The sequence below is a fragment of the Macaca fascicularis genome, chromosome 7 (assembly GCF_037993035.2).
Source record: "Macaca fascicularis isolate 582-1 chromosome 7, T2T-MFA8v1.1".
Lineage (NCBI taxonomy): Eukaryota > Metazoa > Chordata > Mammalia > Primates > Cercopithecidae > Macaca > Macaca fascicularis.
Window position 1 is genome coordinate 18,490,326 of NC_088381.1, and position 22,329 is coordinate 18,512,654.

General features: G+C 50.4%; 1 protein-coding gene across 3 annotated transcripts in view; it reads right to left on the bottom strand.

Annotated features, from left to right (window-relative positions):
* Positions 1 to 247: 247 nt before the first annotated feature.
* The window catches only part of EHD4 (EH domain containing 4), a 74,196-nt gene continuing 52,114 nt past the window's right edge, over positions 248 to 22,329 (bottom strand). The window contains exons 2-5 of one of the 3 annotated variants that reach the window (XM_073995584.1): positions 20,873 to 21,013; positions 19,457 to 19,869; positions 9,738 to 9,902; positions 248 to 2,973 (exon numbers count right to left, since the gene is read on the bottom strand). In XM_073995584.1, coding sequence (XP_073851685.1) covers positions 2,437 to 2,973; positions 9,738 to 9,902; positions 19,457 to 19,684 — 930 coding nt within the window. In that variant the 5' untranslated portion in view covers positions 19,685 to 19,869; positions 20,873 to 21,013 and the 3' untranslated portion in view covers positions 248 to 2,436. Of the gene's footprint in view, positions 2,974 to 9,737; positions 9,903 to 16,174; positions 16,516 to 19,456; positions 19,870 to 20,872; positions 21,014 to 22,329 lie in introns of those variants that run through there. The other 2 variants (XM_005559275.4, XM_073995583.1) reach the window with 2 other exon arrangements.

Below are 22,329 nucleotides of genomic sequence, written 5' to 3' on the forward strand. Positions count from 1 at the left end.
GCCACATGATTTCCCTTTTTTTTTCTTTCTTTCCAAGAACATTACCAGGTGCCAGCAGGGAAAGGACCGCGCTGCCTGACGTCACTCCCACCTGAGGGCGCAGGGGCAGGGAGGTCACAGCGCCTGAGAGGTTTCCCTCCACGGAGAAATCGGAGACCTCAACCTGCTGCCCTCTAAAGAAGCTTTCTGTATCCAGACAAAACTTACATACGTACACGTTGTTTTAAAACGACATACTCATGTGACATACATGGATATAAATTCATGTTTATATATGACAATTGAGCAGAGTTAAATAACAAGATAATTCTGGATGGAAAAATCAGCTTGCCTGGGCATCTCTAAGCCTTTGGTCAAGTGAATTCCCTCTTCCCTTCCTCAGTTGACCCTTTGGTGACCTCCACTGTGGTTGCAGACTTCAGGTGGTCCTCACGCATTTACAGAACTGTCTGCTTAGATTACAGCACTTTGGGAGGCCGAGGCGGGTGGATCACGCGGTCAGGAGATGGAGACCATATTGACCAACATGGTAAAACCCCGTCTCTACTAAAATAGAAAAATTAGCCAGGCGTGGCGGCGCGTGCCTGTTTTTCCAGCTACTTGGGAAGCTGAGACAGGGGAATCGCTTGAACCTGGGAGGCGGAGATTGCAGTGAACCGAGATCGTGCCACTGCACTCCAGCCTGGTGACAGAGTGAGACTCCGTCTCAAAATAAAAATAAAAATAAAAATAATAAAATGATAAATGGTTCTTTTCTATGCATCTAACGAATTTAAGTGCTTGCTAAGACTAAAAACCACATTATGCATTTCCTTCTCTTAAAACTAAATTATGTGGAAAGTAAGCTAGGGAGTGTGAGGGTGGGCATCTGGATATAAATGCTTCTCCCAAGTCAAGATCTTCTCTTTCAATCTGTGCCTTTGACCCTGTCACCAAAGGCAGGTGACAGAAAAAAAAATTATGTGACTTTTGGAAGACTCGGTGGGACGGTTCTGATTTCACTCACTTCTGGTGCCCCGTACCATGTGGCTGTCGCTGTTTTGTGTCTCTTCCTGCATAAATAATGGTGGATGGCACCTACCTCCCCAAGCTGGTGCCCACAGAGGGGGAGGCACCTGACATAGTTGTCTGAGCAGCGGTCCAGAGAGGTTTACTCAGGGGATTTGGGGAGAGCACACTCTGGGGCCAAAGTACAGGTATGTGCCCGAATCCTGCCTCATGACAGGCATTCATGATACGAACCACACAGCCTTTAAAGAAAAGCTTTTATATGAAAGGTTCCATTCTGTTTCTGTATAAAGGGCTTTTATCCTGTAAGGAAAAAAAAAAAACCCTAAATATAATAAATGCCTGTTTTCTACAAAAACAATGTCTAACTCTGGGTGGACTGATCTCTTCTCAACAGCCCAGGGCAGGGCTGGTCCCTCATTCACCTGTGTCTATAGGGCCGAGGACACTGCACACACTAGGACAGGATTTGGCTGAATTTAAATCCTGCCACCCACCAAGGAGACTTGGGGATATTTACCGGTTGAGGGCCACACTAAACAATCACTGCAGAGAACCACCTCTTTTCCTTACTGTAGTTTAAGTATGATACGTGGGTTCTGCTATTACTTACTGGAAAAACTAGTAAGAAAAGCTCATCTTCAGGCTTCAATGTGATTTGACGTGCAAACAGGAAGTTTTGCCAGGGGTTAATAAAGATTGTGAGTTCCAAATTCCTAGCCGAATATGGCTTTGCTGGAAAGCCCCCTGGAGGGGAGGCTGGGAGGGCTGACCAGGTGGTCATCGGGGCAGTGGGACGGACGCACGCTGGGGCCTGGCTGCCTGCTCTGCAGAATGGATGGGGGATCCACAGTGCATCCCCCTTCCAAGCCCAGGAGGCATCTGTCGCCTTCTCTTTGGTAGACAGTCTGGAGACAGCAGAAACCCTCTGCTCTGTTTTTTGCCGCTCTAAATATAGCAGAAAACAAAATAAAATAAATAAGATAATCTTTGCTGCCTCCTGGTGCCCTCTGAGGGCCAGACAGCTGCTCCCGAGTCGTTCATGAGAACGAACAGCCCAGGCAGCCTGAAGACCCAGCCACTCCGCGTAAGCCCCGGCTCCCTTCCTGGGGTTCCCGGGACGCACCAGGCCCATCCCCATGCATGCTCCAGGCAGATTCTGAGGACTCTTTGGACAATTTCTCTTTCTTCTCAACCATTCAATCTCCTAATCCACCCTCCTACCCCCAATATTTTCATAGAAACAAAGGGAATTTTGGAGGTGAAAGAAGTCATCTAGTTTCCAGTGTCCACCCTCCCCATTCTACAGATGGGGAAACTGAGGCATAGAGAGGGCAGTGCCTTGCCCAAGGTCCTTTGGTGAGTCAGTGGCGGAGCAGGCCTGAGGCCCGGGTCCTCCAGTTCCCGCCCCGTTCTGCGGCCCGCCCCTCAGTCGGCCTTGGGCAGGGACTTCCTGTGCGAGGGTGGCACGAGGTGGGGGGGCAGGCTGCTGGGCAGCTCGTAGCCATCGAGCTTGATCTTGATGAGGTGCTTGGCCAGCGCGAACTCCTCCTCGTCCAGCATGCCATCGCAGTCGCAGTCGGCCAGCTTCCAGATCTTGCCCAGGACGCTGTTGGGCAGCTTGGAGGTCACCATCTCCTTCTTGGCGTTGACACCCGATATCTTGCCATTGATGGGCGACAGAGTGTAGAAGAGCTCGTCGTAGACAGGCTTGTCTTTGGCCACGACCCACTCCTCCTCGTCGGCGCCCTCCTTGGCGCCCTCCCCGTAGCCCTGGTTGAAGGGGCCCTCGGTGGTGCCGTCGAAGGCGCCGCCCTGCACCAGCTGCGTGGGCGTGCTCATCTCCTCCTGGCTGATGAGGTTCATGAGGGGCGAGATCTTGTTGCTCAGCATGTTGTCCACTGCCTCGATCAGCTTGGGCTTCAGCGAGTGGAATTTGGTGAAGTCGTAGTTCTCAAGCTGTTCCTGCAGAAGGACAAACCACAGGATGGGTTACATGCGGTCTCTTCAGGGGGAAACAGCTGGGGGCCGTTGGAGGGAGACTAATTCTGCCCCGGGCAGACGCCCACCATGCACTACTCAGGAGTGCATTCTTTGGGAGCTTCCCGTATCCAAATGTACCAGATATAGGAGCGGTTTTTTTGGAACAAGAAACAGGTGTTTTCCTACGGCAGCCAATCTCCGCTGGTGGCCGCACGAGTGACAGCAACCTCTGAGGACTCTGAGAAACCTTTTTTCACCTGCCTTTTTAAAATGCTCTAGAGCTAGTATTCTATTTCTCAAGGGAGTTCACCACACACTTCAGCCGATCTTCACAGCAATCCTGGGAGGAAGGAGGGGCAGGCATTTAGAACCCCATTTTCCAGGGAGCTGTGAGGGGCTGTCTGGCAGAGGCAAGGCAGAGTCCCTGTCTCCTGGCTCTTCGCTAATGCTCTCCGAGTGGGAACACAGAGCTGTGACAGAAGGACTGTATTTATGTAAAACAATTAATTAAATACCTTGTTTTCAGAGCACCTAAAAAATGTAGTTTAGGGCGCCTTCTCAGTGGCTCTAACCTCTCATGAATGAGCTGAGGGGTCTACTCAACAGGAACCCTGTAGGACCAGCCCCACCAAGCACGGCCTGACCAGGAGCACCCACGCTACCCCAGGAAGGTATCGAGGCAGGGCCATGGAGACCTTGCACATAAAAAATAATCATCATGGATCCACTGTCATCTCAAAAATATGGACAAGTAAGCAAAAGCTGGAACTTGTAAGAGCAGGGAGTAGGGCTGGGGAGCCCGAGGGAATACACGTAGCCAGTAGGCCTGAGTATCACTGGCCAGGTCAGGACAGGTCTTAGCTCCACCTGTTGAGCGAGGCAGCCTGTCAGCCCACAGAGCAGCAGAAGCACAGGCTCTAGAGGGGGCCTGGTAAACATGACTGCCCACCCAGGCTGGGGCAGACTACAGGATGCCACAGAGGCTCTGTGGACGGCACTGAAGAAAATGACCTTCCTACCTTGGTTCTCCTTGGTTACTCCATCCATCCGTCCATCCATCCACCTGTCCAATCAACCCTCTATCTAACCATCCATCCATTCAATCAACCCTCCATCCATCCATTCAGCCAACAATTCATCCATCCACCCACCTGCCCAACTTTTATTTGTCATTTACTCTGCACCAGCCCCTGTTCTGGGGCTTGGGGATATAGAATAAATATGAAAAGCCATAGTTCCTGCTTTAAATGAGCTTATGTTGTAATGGAGGACAGACACTCCAATTGTTTAAAAAAGGACCTGACATAACACAGTGAAAAGGATAACATGAAATTAATAAGTCATTAGAAAGAAAAAAGCCAAGTCATTAAAAGGGAGAGCGGCCAGGCTCGGTGGTTCACACCTGTAATCCCAGCACTTTGGGAGGCCAGGGTGTGAGGACTGCTTGTGCCCAGGAGTTCAAGACCGGCCTGGGCATGAGACCTATATATATATGTGAGGGAGAGGAAGGGAATAATCACATCAGATGGCTGAGGTTAAGGAAAACTACTGCCTGGATATGGAGAAGAGCTCAGTTGCCCAGGGGGACCCCTGGGGACCCTCACTGTCTAAGGAGAGAAAACACTTGTTTATTGCAAGAGACAAACTTTCCGTGGCCCTGAACTGTGAGAGTTACCTAGAGCTTTACATGACGAGCTTCAAAGATCTGATGAAAAATGTCTTCAACAGTAGTTTTATCAAACAAATGCAGAAATGTTCCAGGTATGGTAGGTTTTATGTGTGAAGTATTTCTGTATGTACAGTTCTAGAGGGGGCCAAAAGACAGGCCATGCAGGTGTGCAGTTTTCTGGAGATGAGGCAGGGAGATTTGCAAGGAAAAGTCAGACCTTGCTGTTTTGGACAGAAGCAATGTGACACGCTGCTAGGGGAAAAAAACAAAAACCAAAAAACAAAAAAAAAAAACTTGGTGTTATCATAAATATGCTTTCTGACTGAGAAACTGAGAAAAAACTGGTAAGCAAAACTAAAAATTTAAAATAATTTATAATCTCATCATCTGGCAAAAATCTCTGCTAGCATATCTGGGCATGCATTTCTAGCCATTAACACATACACACAGACACACACATGCATGCACATACACACACACACACACACACACTGAAACAATACCATACTGTTAACAATATGTCATATATTTCTGTGGTATTAATTTTTACATAACCTTTCTCTTAACAGCTACAGAATATTGAACTTAGACTGCAGAGCTGGGCCATTCTTCATTTACCCTGTCCCCTGTAGCTGGACACACAGGTTGTTTCCAATAGAGAATCAAAATCATGGTCTCTAGGGTGGCAGGGCAGGAATTCTGGGCTGACATTTGGAAGGGGATTCCCGGGTGGTAGACGGTGGGGGGACAGAGCTGAGAAATATCAGCTAAACGGGCTGACATTTCTCTAGGGAGGGGACTCTGACATTCTTCTCAGGTAGCAACGTCAGCAGCCATTGAATCGTGCAAACCCAGCGTGTGGCCCCTGCTCAGCTCAGAGCAGCGGGTACTGCAGGCCGGGTCTCTCAAACGCAGTCAGACTAGCATTCACTCCTGACATCAGCACCAAACAATGCGGCCTGCACTGCGGGCTCCTACCACCAACATCTCAGTCAGCCGAGGAGATGGAAAAGAGAAAGCTAAGCAGGTGGAAGAGCAGGCATCCCCCACAAAAATCCCGGCGCTGCTGGCTCAACAAGTTTGGATTCCCCGGGTGCGTGAACACCTACCCTATTTCCTTAAGAATGAGCCTGTGCTCGGAGCGCACACAGAGCCCCTGTGTCTGGTCCAGCAGACAAAGGAGGGTGATGCCTGCCCAGACTTCCCACCAGCCTGCAGGGGCCGTGGATTCCGACTGCAGAGCTCTGGAAAACTGGCGGGGGAGCGGCCGCATATTTGCGGGGTGGACAGGAGGCAGCAGTTATTCCCGTCCTGGGAGGCAGGCAGGAAATAAACTCTCCATTCTCATCCCTGTGGTCCCCCCCAGGCTTGACCGGGGACTGCGGGGGCACCAGTTAAACCATCATCATGTCACTCCTGACATCAGCACCAAACCATCATCATCCCTGCCCTCTGCCAGGGTGAGTCCAAAATAGTTCTTATTGGGATGAATACACACTGGGGAACTTAAAGGTATTTGCCCATCGACAGTTGTATCCACTGAGCTAGGACCCTGGAATTGCTCCCTCTCAAGAGGCAAAGGTCCGTTCCCAGCCCCCGTCTCCGGTAGGGCTGTCCCTTGCTCATTAATTGCCAACATTCACCAGAAGAGTTTGCAAATCCACCGGAGGGTCTGAGCAGACGGGGCTGACTCTGCTGCCCTCTGCTGTTGAAATGCTGCCAACTCATGAGCTGAGGGGTCCAAATTCTCCTTCCAGTGGGAAGATCAGAGTCAGCAGTCACGGTGGCCCTTCTGGCGCTCATCTCGTCCTGCAGTATTGACACTGTGCTGTCAGTCATGGTCCCTCCCCAGAGTGTGCCAGGAACGCACCGGCAGCCACACAGGTGGGTTGCAGGGCCTGTCCCAGCACAGGGAAGAGCCTTCAAAATACATGCTCCTCTCACTGCTACAGCTAAGAGTCACTCTGACTAGCTGGCTCCATGAGAGAACAGGGAGAACAGCAACCTATACTGGCATCAGCAAACTCTCCGTGTGACCCTGATCTGTGCAAAGATCACAATATGGTCACGTCTAAGCGTATGCCCACTCTCTGTCAAGGCCTATGTTGTAGAGGATGTTAGACTTTAACAGTATCAGGGATGGGAGAGGCCCTAATCCACATATGTGCCCCTCAAAGCTTCCGGTGACAGCAAGGTAGCTTACAGTATCAGGTGTCACTGAGCATTCCTGACAGGCTCCATGCTGCCTTATTCCTGGGGATTCTCTGAAGGAATCGGGTGGTGTGACTGGACCTCAGCTTACTTTCCAAGAAGGCCTCTTCCTGCAGCTTCCAGGCCTTGGCACTGGGAACCCCTGGTCTATAAGCCCTGTGGGAATCGAGGCTGGGTCAGGGCCTGAGAGCCTGCTGTGATATGGCCTTACACTAACTTACCAATTCATTCGGCATGTGTTAACTGAGCACTCACTACGTCCTAGATGCTGGGGATATGGCAGTGAACAGGGCATGGGTCACTGATCTCATGGAGCCGCAGACTTATGTGGGAGAGAGATACTAAATATCAGATATCAGATAATCCAATTACATGGAAGCACAACGGTGCTCATACTGTAAGAAGAAACATGTGTCCTGACAATGGGGTTGTTGTCAATTATTTTTACCTCCATTTGTTCATTTTTTCTGTTTTTTGAGACAGGTCTCCTCTGTCGCCCAGGCTAGAGTGCAGTGGCACAATCATGGCTCACTGCAGCCTTGACCTCCTGGGCTTAAGCCATCCTCCCACCTCAGCCTCCCAAGTGGCTGGGATCACAGGCATGAGCCAACCACGTCTGGCTAATTTTAAAATATTTTAATGGATACAGGGTCCTACTACGTTGCCCAGGTTGTTCTCCAACCCCTGGACTCAAGTGATCCTCCCATTTCGGCCTCCCAAAGTGCTGGGATTACAGGCATAAGCCACCATGTCCAGCCCCATTTGTTCATTTTTTTTTTTTTCTGATTTATTCCAGGGGCCTAGAACAGTGATAGCAGCAGGAGGCAGACAAATGCTGAGGCAGACAGGGGCGGGTCTCCAGTGAAACTCTATCTTCAAGCCAAAGGCATTTTAAAGCCTGCAGGCCAAGCTACAAGTCAAATCCACAGACCAGACTGAGAACGTGTCTTCCCATTTGGCTGCTTTTCTTTGATTGATCCCTACCCTTCACCTATTTTACATATACCTACCCTTCCCTAATTGTTTTTACACTGTCATGCCCACCTTTCACTGATGCCTTTGTTTTAATCTTTTTTGTATACTCACAAATCAATCAGCATGCACTCCTCTAACCTGTGCCTATAAAAACCCCAGACTCAGCCACACTGGGGAGATGACCTGACTTCGGGAGAGATGACCCAATCTTCCCATCCCCTCTTCACTGAGAGCTGTTTCGTTGCTCAATAAAATCCTCCACCCTCATCACCCTTCAATTGTCAGCACGACCTCATTCTTCTCGGATGTGGGACAAGAGCTTGGGACCCACCAAATGCAGATACCCAGAAAGGCTGTAACACTGGCCCTCCGCCCTCACTGGTGGAGGGTAGCCATGCCACTCAACAGAAGTAGTGGTGGGGCCCAGCTGGTCCAGAGCCATGGGCCAGAGCAGGGTAAGAGGGTGACTGAGCTGCTAACATTATGCAGAACTAAAAGAGCTAATTAGCATACTGTAACACCCCTTCTGGGGCTTTGGGGTTGCAGGCATCCCTGCCTGGGCACTGCCACATTCCCCTTGGGGTGACAGACCTGGTCTGGCTGCAGACCCTGCACAGAGCCTGCTCCCATGTCAGCACTTGGAGTGGCCGGCTGGATCCTGCACTTGCTTGCTCACCCACCTTCAGTGGTGCTAAGGTACTGGGCATAGACCTGACTCCAGGTGATTCTCAGCAAAGGCTCAGCCCTCCTTGTATCCTCCATCTCAGTGGGCCACGGCTGCTCCTGAGATCATGCTTTCCTTGTTGCCTTCCCCCAGCTCAGAGGACCCTGGGTGTCTTCTGACCTGGCCATCCCAGGCTAGCTTTGTCATGAGTAGCTCTGGTTCCAGAGTCTGCTCTCTACGTTATCGGGCTCACAGGGGACCAGCAGGAGAGGCCTGGCAAGGGAGGAATCTGCAGAGCCCCAGGGCTCAAGAGCAGCGTCTCCCCGCGGCGAGGCACTGTAGCAACTTCAGGAAGCAAGGGTGACAGAGTTTCTCTTTCGCCTGGCCTGCTCCACTGTTTGTGTTATTGGGTAGTGGCTGCAGGCATCTGAGTTTGTGGCTCCTGCTTTACAGAGAGGACTGTGGCCCCCAGGGCAGAGGGGTCCCTGCACCAGATAAGACGACAGCCAGCCTGGCTCTGTGAGGACTGTCAGCCCAGACGCCAGACGGGTGGCCTCGCTTGTGAGGGCACACTCATCTAATAGCAGTACGGACAGGTAGATATGCTGGTCGGGCCGGGGCGGCTGAATGCAGCACCCGTTGTTGCCTGGCTAGAGCCGCCCGGCCACAACTCAAGAGAGGCCTTGACAGCGGGCCAACGGCTGCCCAGCGCCAGCCTTTAAGCATGGTCCTCCCTGTGCCCACACAGTCCAGCAGCGTCCGCAGAGCCCCACAGCCCCTGCTGGAGCCCTTGAGCCTGCAGCAGCAAGGCCGCCTGAGCACATAATCCCACAGCGTGGGGCAGGTCCGGGCAGGGCTGGAGGAGGCCGCCCAAGGTGACCCTCAAGGCCACTCCCAGCTCTGATTCCCTCAAGGTTCTGGGATTCCAAAAAGCAGTGTCACCGCAACACCAACCAGCCTCCTGGGACACAGTCTGAGAGGGCTGCTCACCTGACTTTCTCATGGGAGCTTCGTTTGCCTTTGGCCATGTGTCTCCTTTGTTTACTCATTTTGGAAGACAGACAATTTCTGCTTTATTCATAGCCTATTATCATGGATCACCATTAGGAAGGCGCATTCTCCTTGATCCTAAACCATGAGACCCTCATGTGTCTCCAGCAAACAGTCAGACAATGTGGCACTGCATCTCCACCTTCTGCCCATGACATTGTGAGGGGCTCCCAGTACCTGCATAGCCTTGACCTCGGGGAAGTCCCCTGCAGAAATCTGGTATTCTCGCTGTAGCTGAATATAGATTTCCGGTAGCCTGCTGATAAGCTCTCTCTTCTTGTTTTCCTTTCCAAATACACTTGGCATCTCCTTCTTCAGGTAGCTGATGATGTAGGCATGCACCTGGAGGGGTACAGATCAGGCAGGGAAGTGTCATTTAGAATTGCACCAGAGAAGGAACAAACAAGATCGCATCTTAACTCCATCATAACACATAGCAGGTACCCACACAGACCAGGTCCCAAGCACAGGAGGAGGGGAGGGTACAGGGGGAGTGCAGCTGTCCAAGGGTGGCTGGAATGCGGCCAGACTTGGGGAAATTCTACGGTTACTGTTCCGTTGTGCCTCTGAGTGGCAATTCTGGTGCCTGTAGGGAGTGAGTGGTATGGGTGGGGCCTGGGTGGGAGAGCTCTTAGTTCTGGCAATTAACCAGAATACTCAAGAGAAAGTTTCACCAGGCTGGTGCCTGGGAGCACCAGGAAATGAAACTGGAGGCTGGTGTCAATGGCTGATCAACATGGAAATCTGTACCCAGTGAACAATTTGATGAGAACTCCCATAACCCCCGTTGTGGGAGGTTTAGACTCTGAGATCTCTGCAGGCGGAACGAAAGTCATTCTGCACAAGACCAGCTGCCTGGGATCAGGCTGGATGGCAGAAGATCCCTCTGGGAGAGGAGCCCAGAAACCTTGATCACTGGGGCCTGGGGTCTGTCATTGGAGGGGAGAGAATCTGGCCTTAACATTTCCACTCTTCTACTGATTTCCAGCTTCAGGATATTGAGAAAAGTTCACTACAAAAGTTCTCTTTGTATATCTGTTTTTTTTGGATGGAATCTCGCTCTGTTGCCCAGGCTGGAGTGGAACGGCACGATCTTGGTTCACTGCAACCTTCACCTCCTGGTTCAAGCGATTTTCCTGCTTCAGCCTCCCAAGTAGCTGGGATTATAGGTGTGAGCCATCACGCCCGGCTAATTTTTGTATTTTTAGTAGAGACGGGGTTTCACCATGTTGGGTAGGCTGGTCTTGAACTCCTGACCTCAGGTGATCCACCCACCTTGGCCTCCCAAAGTGCTGGGATTACAGGCATGAGCCACTGTGCCCGGCCTCTTTGTACATCTTGAATTCCAGAGTAATTGAAGAAAACAGGCTTCTACTGTAATCTTGTGGAAGTTGAAATTAAATAAAGGGGGTAAGCAGATACGTTCTGTAGCTCAGCTGAGGGCCCGTGTGTGGACACATGCTGGACACAGCCAAAAACCTTTTGCGAGGATTCGGACGCTAACCTAAGTACCTAATGCAAGGTCTGACATGCTGAGGTCAGATAATGCCAACTTCCCGTCTGCACAAGGGTCGTTTAACAGAAGCAGACACTGTGCAGCCTGGCTACCGCTGAGAGGATGGACTTGGAGAGAGAACGCTAAACTTTTCTGTCACCAGCAAACTTGTTTATGTCCTTATTTTTCAAATGAAGACAACTGAAATGATTTACAAGATTCTTAGAGATAACTAGAGAAACCCAAAGTTTGGGATTCGTTATTTAGAACCCTGGGCTTTAACCGCGCTCCTGAGGCTGTGATGAGCAAGTGGTAAGCTACCAATTCCTTTGCCTCCAGCAGTGAATGCCTGGCTTGGTGTGGGTGGGCTGGGGAGGGCCAGGGCTGGGGGAGCACCCTCAAACTGGAGGGGCTGCCATGTTCCATCAGGGAGAACCAGCTGCTCACCAGCTGTCCTCGCATCATTTCCTTGGTGCAAGGAACTCTGGACTGGGCCTATGTATATATTCTTTGTGTATACCTATGTGTACTCTCTCTTCTGTGCTCAGGCTCACCCCACCCTGGAGCCACCCCAAGGGAAGCAGGAGGCCCCCACAGCTGCTCAGTTTCCCAAACACAAGGGCTTTTTATTGAGACACCCCCCTTCTCTGCCCTGGGGCCCCGCCCTGGAGCAGCTGCCTAGGCCCCTACAGGGCTTCCCAAGACCCCTCACCACCTACTAGTAAGGTACCTCTGAGCTGCCCGTTCCCCCAACTCAGGGAGGGCTTAGTTCCCACTCATCTGTCTGACTGCTCGCCCAGTCCCTGCCCCCCGCCCCCAAAGTTGGGCACACTGTTCCTGAACACTCCCTGGTGCCCAGGGCCCGCTTTACCTGCACTGAACTCAGCTGATGTGCACCTGCCGCACCCTCCACCCACTGAGTGGCACCTGCTCCGTCTCAGGCCTCGTGGTGTTTGCTGGCTGATGACCGAGGCTGCCCCAACACTAGCCCTCCAGCGTCCTGACAAACCTGGGGCTGATCTCGTGCCAGGTCTCAACTCCCTCCTCCTTCCACCAGCCTGGTGCCACCTGAGTCATGACCCTTAGGTGACCTGCTCACACTGCGGCTGCTCCCGGCCCCAGCCTCCACTTCTGGGAAGTTCCATTAGCCTGTTTTGTGGAAGTCTCCTGTTACGCTGCCTCTGCACATCCACCTGCCTCCTGCCCTCTGCACATCCACCTGCCTCCTGCCCTTCCTGGTGCGTCCTAGGTAATAACCCAGGGCCAGCTTCTGTACACGGACCTGCTTTCAGAAGTTCATCAAGTTGGCTGGGTGCAGTGGCTCACGCTGGTAATCCCAGCACTTTGGGAGGCTGAGGCAGGTGGGTCACTTGAGGTCAGGAGTTCGAGACCAGCCTGACCAACATGGTGAAACCCCGCTTCTACTAAAAATACAAAAATTAGCTGGGTGTGGTGGTGTGCTTCTGTAGTCTCAGCTACTCGGGAGGCTGAGGCAGGAGAATTGCTTGAACCCGGGAGGCGGAGGTCACAGTGAGCTGAGATTGCCCCACTGTATTCCAGCCTGGGCAACAGAGCAAGATTCCATCTCAAAATAAATAAATAAATAAATAAATAAATTCATCAAGTCACAAGGTAAATTATAATTCTTGGCATCATGGAGTACTGAATCTGGAAGTGACCCCCGATATCTAATTTAATTCCTGGTCCCAGGACATCCATGTGACTCACTCAAGGTCACACAGCTAGTTGGCAGATGCGGAGCTGGCACTAGCATCCAAGTGCCTCATTCCTATCCTGAAAGAACTAATGACTCCCTGTGGGTATGCATTCATAATCTTACTGAAGTTGTTCAAAATCTGGAATTGAAAATGAACTGTGTCCCACAGAATGAGTTTGGAAAACTTTGATCTGAGGTTTGACTTCTGATCGTGTCTAATTCACTGAGAGGCTTTGGAATGGTCCTTTATTCTCCCTTTCCCCACACATCAAACACGGACACAGTGATGGCACACACACGTCAGGACACCACGTGGGAATGCGGGTGAAGACTGCGAGCTGCTGGCGGGATGGAACCCTGTCATTTTCTAAAGTCGTCTGGTAAACAGACGGGACAGCCTGAATGGCTAAAATTCACAGTCAGCCTCCAGAGCTCACTCCTGCACTTATGTGTCAAAGGTGTCTCCAAATACATGCCAGACTGAGGACCAGACCTGGCGGTTGTCCCTGGGGAAGGAGGTGGAAACACACGGGTCTTTTGACCTTTATACCGAGATAAAACTAAATGGGAAGAGGAGGAGTAGGAAAGAGAAGAGGGGGACTAGACCTAGCGCTGGAAGATGAGGCTCAGGCCCCGTGACCACTGCCTACCCACTGAGCAACTTGGGGCCAGGCGTGGGATCTCCGCCTCAGCGTGCTCATCCACAAATTAGACATGACAGCAACATTCAGCTCACAGAGTTATTATGAGAATAGCAGAGGCCATGCATTTGAATGCACTCTGCTCACTAGAAAGAAGAGTAAATGCAACTTGTTATCAACTAATGGCCAAAGACCAACAGCTGGAGGTGCAGAATGCGCGAGAGGGCTCCTGGCTGGTTACTCCTTACCAAATAATTAATAAACTCTCTCTATTTAAATAGTAATAAAATGAATTTGGGTTCCAAGTGTTTAATTTACATTGACCCCTGGGGGCTTCTGAACATTCGTATCTTGTTCAAGTCATCCTTTGCCCTGTGTAAAGTTGCAGAAGCCCCAAGGCATCTAACGGGGATGACTGGGGGAAATCAAAAGGATCAAAATGACAAATGAGTTTTTCTCTAGGCTAATAACTCAATAAGCAGAAAGGAATGTCCTCCCCTTTAAATGTATACGAATGCATATGTAGTTCACACTTTCACTCTGACACAGGTCTCATTAATTGCGTCCAATGATGTGTGTGTGTGTGTGTCTCCAAGACTGAGACACACATACTAAAGAGTGATACTGGCCACATCTACTCTGGGCTTGGAGGGTAAGTTCAGCGAGTGCTGGATGCTGGCAGTGACCAGTGCTGGAATGAAAAGCTTCATGGAATGTGAGGATCAGGCAGTAGGTGGGGGAAGGTGGGCTGGGAAGGCATGGTGACGCCTGTGCCACGCTCATCCGCAAACTTAACGCGACCTGCTGGAGATCTGCGGCTTTGGAAGCCCAGCTCTGGAAACCTGCATAGAGTATTTAAAGCCAGGGTATCAGCACGTTTATAAAGTGGGTTTATGATAATATAAAAAATTCAGTTAATAAGCCCGAGACCCAAAAGATGAACCCATGGGGTAACAAGAGTGTGAGACTGTGAGAGGCAGAGAAAGGCGGCTGACGTGTTCCCACTTGAGCAAGGGTTTGTTATGCTGTTCAGATCAAAACTGGCTCCAATGGCATGAGTAATTCTGTGCAGCCTCAAAGGGGACTGGAGGGGACCACACAGTCGTCTGAGGTCAACCTTCAAAGAGACAGGCTTCCATTTATGGGCTCAAGCACTGACACACACACGTCCACAGGAGCTCAGGGCTGCTGACTGAGTTATTTTTAGAGCCCTGCCGAGGACTAGGCAATACCACGATCTTCATGATCCATCATATCATGATTCTCACACACTTTAGCCTGAATCCATTTGGTGCACCAAAAATGTGTCATTTCTTTATAGGAGGTTTTTTTTTTTTTTTTTTTTGAGATGGAGTCTTGCTTTGTCGCCCAGGCTGGAGTGCAGTGGCATGATCCTGGTTGACTGTAACCTCTGACTCCTGGGTTCAAGTGATTCTCCTGCCTCAGCCTCCTGAGTTGCTGGGATTAAAGGCGCCCGCCACCACGCCCAGCTGATTTTTGTATTTTTAGTATAGATGGGGTTTCACCATGTTAGCCAGGCTGGTCTCGAACTCCTGACCTCAAGTGATCCGCCCGCCTCGGTCTCCCGAAGTGTTGGGATTACAGGCGTGAGCCACCGTGCCCGGCCTATAGAAGGAATTTGACAGTGCAAACAGACAGGAAAGCCAGGCTCTGCACATCACATGTGACTGAGAAGAGTCTATGTTTGAAAGAATAAGCTAAATTCCACAGAACTAAAGTGAACTTTGAGAATCACTGAGCTCTCCTCTTCTTTCTCAGTTTTACTTGTTTCTTCCTCAAATGTTGCCTCATTTTTGTTGAGCAAAGATCTCCAAATGGGTGACAGCCTTTCCTATTCTTGGGCATTATGTTTCTAAAGGGTGGGGTCTGACAGTGAACTTGCACTGTTTGGGATTTGTACGAGTATAATTTCTTTAATTTGGCTATTTTAGTTATAGCTGAATAAAAGTAAACGATATTTTCCAAACCCTTTTTTTGAGCTTTCGCAAAATAGCTTCCTTTAAAGAATCATGAAACGAACCCTGATTGGCATCTCAGAGTGTGAGCCGCCTTCCAAGAAGGATGTCTACTGAGACTGTAAGAAGTGATCTTTGAGGCTAACCAAAAACCCACTCTAAAGGTTTCCTATTCCTTAAATACAGAGTTGTGAAAAAAATATATAAACAGAAAAAGCAGGGAAATAAACTTCAAGAGCTCTTTGGGAAGAGTATCTACTTTTCACGTGATTAAAATGTCACCTTTATGACACTTGGAGTTTGATTAAAATGATGACGCACTTGTTTTATCTGGATGGGCCATGAATCCTGGTTCATTATGGTGTTCTATAAATAAACATACTCCACAACCCAACTCAGACTTGACGCCTCTTAGCTGACATCTGAAAACTTACCCTTTGCATGTTTTCAAAGTGTCAGCTTGATAAACCTAAACTTTGTAGGGTTTCTGTGGATGGAGACTTTAACAGAATAAACAGAATAACAGATCAGTGCAGAGAACAAGGACACATGTGAGGAGGTACTGCAGCTGCCATCCACTCCCGATTTCAGGTGACTGCTTTCTGGACTGAGGCGTCACACTGACCGAGGTTTGAATGTATACTTTGCAGCTTACAGGCTGTGAAGCCTTGGGGACATGACTTCAGCTTTCTGAGCTTCGGTTCCCTCAGGTAGGAAATGAGGACAAAAATGCCCACTGTGTAGCTGTCAACAGGATCAAACAAAATAACACACGTAAGGCAGACTACAGAGCTTTGGAACACTGTTGATGTGAAAAAGGAAAACTGGATCAAGAGAAAGGTTCATAAACCAAAATAAAAGCACTTTTGGGAAATATAAACACTCCGAAAAGAAAAACTCAGGTAAGTCTCTGTCCATTGAAGCAGAAGCAAGTTCAGTGGTGGAACATGGAACTGCAGGTGGTATGAGGTCAATGTCATGAGTTAGCGGCCAAGGCTGCCGTGCTGAGTCCGGCTTCTCCTCCGGGTGAGCCCGCTTCCTGTCCCCGCTCTTCAGCATGGCACTGCCCACGAGCGACTGGCACTGAGAAGCTCTGGCTGCAAATACCCGTACTTCAAACATTTTCCTTTGTGAAAAGGAACAAGCCAGATACTATTCTTAGGAGGAAAAACCCACAAGCCTTTTTCCTACAAGTAAGCTCAGCAAGTTTGTCGTCCCCCACTCCCCACATCCACACAAGGGTTTTCATTATTCACGGCGTCAGAATACAGAGCAGTGTTCTGTGCCTCTGCAAACCCAGGCCACGCTGGCCCGTTCAGAGGGCCCAAGGCTCACGGATGGCAGGGAAGCTCTATGGGTTAAGGTGCCTGGTATTTCCAAGAGCTTTCTGCTCCTTATTTATTTATTTATTTGAGACAGAGTCTTGCTCTGTCACCCAGGCTAGAGTGCAGTGGCGCAATCTTGGCTCACTGCAACCTCCACCTCCAGGGTTCAAGTGATTCTCCTGCCTCAGCCTCCTGAGTAGCTGGGACTACAGGTGTCTGCCACCATGCCTGGCTAATTTTGGTATTTTTACTAGAGATGGGGTTTCACTATGTTGGCCAGGCTGGCCTTGAACTCCTGACTTTGTGATCCGCCCCCCTCGGCCTCCTGAAGTGCTGGGATTACAGGCGTGAGCCACTGTGCCTGGCCTTATTTATTTATATGACTGAATACAGCAGCATCTCCAGTCACTGGGTCCTCAGCAATAACTGGTAAATGAAGAATGTACATGAGCATTTAAAAATAGTTCAAAAAAATCTCAAAATCTGCAAAGCCTATGACATGAGTCACCAACTGTGGTTATAAAATAATGTGGGGTGTCACATACCCCGAAGGTTGTTCAGTTGTACCTGCTGGAGAAAGGAAACACCACAAACCAAGGGATCACCGAGCGGAAAAACAGCCTTCCTGCTACCAAGTATTAGGTCCAGGACAAGGGCGAGGGAGAAATCATTTCAGGAGAGCTGCACGTACGTGGATTTACAAACTAGTTAGCACAACTGCCTTGCAGAACGGGAACACAAATGGCTTGTAGTTCTGGAAAGGAAGCCACTCGGACCAGGAAGAATGTATAAAGAAGGGTGACTCACACAAGCACCACGCCGCTGCAGGTTAGCTGAGCCATATGGGAGGAATGCGTGCACACGCACTGTGACACAGGTGACAGAGAGGGACACAGGACATCAAGGTCCTATGTGAGGGGCAGCAGCAGCCAGGGAGGTGTTCGTTTTCACCCAGGCGAGAGGCTGCCCTGTGAGCACAGCGGCACGAGGACAGGCTGCTAACGAGCAGCAAGAAGCAGGAAGGCTTGTCCCCATCTCGGCTGTCACCATCAGGGAAGCCCTCCCTGCCTCCTGGCCAGGCATGTAGTCACCCTCCCCAGAGCACTCGTGGTAGCGTCCACACCATGACTGGCACGTAGCCAATCACCTAGGGAGCTTTCCACACACACACACACGCGTTTACACACATGCATATGCACACATGGCCATGTGTGCACCCACACCCCTACCTCTGAAGCTCTGGGGCAGGGCCTAGGAATGTATGTTCCTTCTGATGATCAGCCAGGTTTGAGCTTCACTAGACTAACTGGGTGCGGTGGCTCATGCCTGTAATCCCAGCACTTTGGGAGGCCCAGGTGGGCGGATCATGAAGTCAGGAGATCGGGACCATCCTGGCTAACACGGTGAAACTCTGTGTCTACTAAAAATACAAAAACTTAGCCGGGCGTGGTGGTGGGCGCCTGTAGTCCCAGCTACTCGGGAGGCTGAGACAGGAGAATGGCGTAAACCCGGGAGGCGGAGCTTGCAGTGAGCTGAGATCCGGCCACTGCACTCCAGCCTGGGCAACAGAGCGAGACTCCATCTTAAAAAAAAAAAACAGCCGGGTGCGGTGGCTCAAGCCTGTAATCCCAGCACTTTGGGAGGCCGAGACGGGCGGATCACAAGGTCAGGAGATCGAGACCATCCTGGCTAACATGGTGAAACCCCGTCTCTACTGAAAAATACAAAAAACTAGCCGGGCAAGGTGGCGGGCGCCTGTAGTCCCAGCTACTCGGGAGGCTGAGGCAGGAGAATGGCATAAACCAGGGAGGCGGAGCTTGCAGTGAGCTGAGATCTGGCCACTGCACTCCAGCCTGGGCGACAGAGAGAGACTCTGCCTCAAAACAAAACAAAACAAAACAAAACAAAACTCTAAGGACACTTCCAGCATTAGAGGACAATGATTTTATGGAACATGCACATATTTTTTAAAGAGCCACTTTTTTTCTCATATTTTCTCTTGGAGGAGGGATATGCTTTTCTCTCTTTGGAGACATGAATTGACTCTGCCACTTGAGGGATGTCAGCAGGTCGCCTCTCACTGCCCCATTGGGCACACACTCCCGGGGCTGCTGAAAGGCTCAGCTATGAGGCCGGGGAGCCAGGAGCCCAGGCTTGCAGGCTCACAGCCCGCAGCCCAGAATGAGGATGGGCTGTGACCCAAAACCAGCACACTCCAAGGGTAAGGCTGAGCCAAACTTCTCCCCAGGGCTCCCCTGGATCCAGGAGGTAACACTGGCCTTTGGTGCATGGGGACTAGCAGTGGCCTCTCAGCATCCTGTTGGTCTCACCAGTGCCACCTCTCTCAGGTTTGGCTGGTTATATTCCTATCGTCCTGATATCCTAACAGCTACCATGTAGCGGGTGCTCTGACTGCCCCCCTCCCTGTGCACCAGGCACTATGCCAAGTGCTCTGTCACACTGACAAACTGTCACCCCAAGTCCTTATAAACGCCTTGTGAAGTGCTCTTATTAGCTCCATGGTACAGACTGGAGAACAGCGTTAGTCACCTGCCCAGGAGTGCAGGGCCAGCAGCCAGGGTGTCGGCAGGGCCACCTGACCTTGCGGCTGTATTCTTAACCTAGGGCGTGTTCATTCCTTAAGCCTTCTGGAACGGAGCCTCCTCCCACCCACCTTGCCTCCAGAGAGGAGAGAGCAGAGTCCCAGGCCCTGGCCTCTGTGCAGGGCGTCTCCTGGCTTACCTTGGCCAGCCTCGCTCGCTTGATGAGGTCATTGAGTTTGCGCACCGCTGCCTTCTGGGGGAGGCTCTGGATGTCTCTGAAGAGGTCCTGGGCCTCGGCCTCGAAGAGCCGGCGGTTGTCTGTGTTCTGCAGGGGCTGCGCCCAGAAGGAGCCAATGTAGACGCGCAGCACCTCTGGCGTGTTGATGACCTTGCCCAGGGACCACATGAGGGCCCCGTAGACCCGCATCAGCTGCTGCGTGTCCACTTGGTCGGCCTTGTTCAGCACTACACGGATCTTGTCGTCCTGGCCCCGGAAGGCCTTGATGGCCTCTGAGAATTCATCTGAGATGTCCAGCTTGTGAGCGTCAAAGAGCAGGATGATCCTGTCCACCCTCTCGGCAAACCACTGCAGGACCTGGCAGAAGTCATAGCCTGGGTGGAGAGAAGGACACATCAGTGTGGCCACTGCTGCAGGAGACATGTTTCCTGGAGGGCTCAGGAACAGTCTCGCTCTCCAGCAGCTGCCAGCGAGACAGCCCTGTCTCCAACCTGGAGGCAGTGGAGGCCTGGTGACTTGAAAATCATGGTCTGGATGAATCTGGGCGGGAAGGACCTGGGGAGCCCTTCCATAGGAGGACGGGGGAAATAGAATGGGGCTCATGGTCGCTTTGGTAATTGCTGACTTCCATATCTGCAATTTCATTTGGTCCTCATGAGTGTTTTATTTCACCTAATACAGACCTTTTGCTTGATGGCAAAATTGATCAGTGGTTTTGTAAAAACACAAGCCATGGGTCAAAAGATCCTACTTCTGAAAAGTCTCACTTTTCTGAAAGCCCAGATAGAGAAGAAAGAGAACCAGAGGCCACCTGGCGTCCCATGGGGTATCCCGTAAGCATAACAGAAGAGGCTTCACCTTCAATTAACCCAAGTTTGTAGAGTGCTGAGGAGGTCAAACGTTGGCCCAGCAGGTGTTGTAATCGAATATTTATCTTTGGACTATTTATAGCTCAGGTATATTATAAATATTTTTAAAATATTACATCTCACAGTCATTGTGTAAAATGGTCTCTTGCCAATTTCTTTTTTTAAAATGGCCAGGCCCACAGCAAATTCTGTTCAGCCTATTCTGGCCAGCTCCACAAATCATGCAGCTGCGTAAACACTCTTTAGCCCAAGGTCAAGGCTCTCGGGCCTTTCCCCAGGGAGGCAGATTCCCACGAAAAGCAAACAAGAGGAGGCCAAGCCCACGAAGTTGACTTTTCATCTCAGTCTCATTAGTTGCAGAAGTGGAGTCTCAATCTAGCCCAGCTAGTGCTGAGATGTCACCTTGCCCGACCCCCATGCTAGGGGTTGTCTCCCCTCTTCTTTTAGATTTTGAAAACTTTCAAACATACATAAACATCTATAAGTCATATAATAAATGCTGATGTACCTGCCACATAATTTTAACAAATGTTGACACTTTGCTCTGTTTGCTGTTTCAGATACGTTTTAAAACCAAGTCTAGTTTCTTCAGATAACAAAATACAGTGGTGAGACGGATCGAGATCTTCACTTGTCATCACAGGCAAATCTCCAGAAAAGAACAAGAGTAAAAACTTAGTTTCAAAAGGATATGTACAGCATGGTAACATTCACGTAAAATGTTAAAATACAAAATACTCAGCCATCCATGGATACAGACTATAGCACAAATACAAAAACGTCAACGGCGATTGTGAGACCCTGGTTGGCCGTGGGGGTGGAGAAGGTGTGGATCTAAGGCAGAGGAGGAAGTATCTGAGGGGAACAATCTATTAGGTGAAAATAAAGAGGGTCTGTGGACTGAGGTTTCCATGCATTTGAAGAACAGGTGTTAGAGGAATAGCTGAACAAGCCAACTAGATTCAGGTCCATTTTTCATAAAGAAAACAAGACACTCGGTAATGCTGAAGCCCCCCGTGCACCCCTCCCCGAGTCCTTCCCCCCACTAGGAGGCCGCTGTTCGGAAAGTGGTGTTTATGCCGCCACACGCGTGGATACTTCCAGTTCATGCTTTTCATTTCTCTGTTCTGTCTCACTGCACACTCCCTGACTCCTCGGGGATAAGGAAGACAAAGGCCGTTCTCGGAATGTGGGCCAGAGTTTATTTTCATTGCTGTCAACAGCCAGTTTAGGTCAGAGGAAAATCAAAAACCTACTGACAGGGTCACACATAGTATGCAAAGATTTAGAGTCAAGGTTTCACTCTGAGTTCTGTCCCGAAAGGCCAGAACAAACTGCCCCCTAGGGTAACACAAAGTGCTACCGTCATTTGAGACAAACGTGTGCACAGACAGCCCTAGCCCACAGGACTGTAGGTCCTCAGAGGATGAATGAACTGGCTGTTCGCTGGGTGCCGGGAAGATGCTTTGGAGCCACCCTGCTGGGGTGGAAGATGGACCTGCATGGGGCCTTGCTTTTCCAGGAGAGATGATTGATTCACCATGCTGACCTGACCACTCACCCACGTGGTCCTCCTAGCGACCAGCTGGGGTGTCTGAAGGTTCAGAAACAAATCAAAGAAAATGCTGCGTCCAGGGTGCACATGGAGTGAACGTTGAGTTGCTTTTGCTGAATACCCTTCCTGTTGGGTCGGGGGGTATCCTTTACGGGCTGTGGGGCTGAAGGTGTGGCAGAGAGTCCCTGGCCCCATTCCTTAGCAAGCTGGGGCATAGGCATGTGATCTAGAGTTAGACATTCACCTCCTTCCACCAGAGAGGAGTGCTGAACCTTAGGGAAATGACACAAAGACACAGGGAAAATAAGAATTTATTCACGGTGGCGGCGGCTTCCTAACTCTTTTCTAAGCCTAGTTCTCCAACTTTCCCATTGATCCTGTGAAAAATTCTCCAAAACATTTTCTTTCCT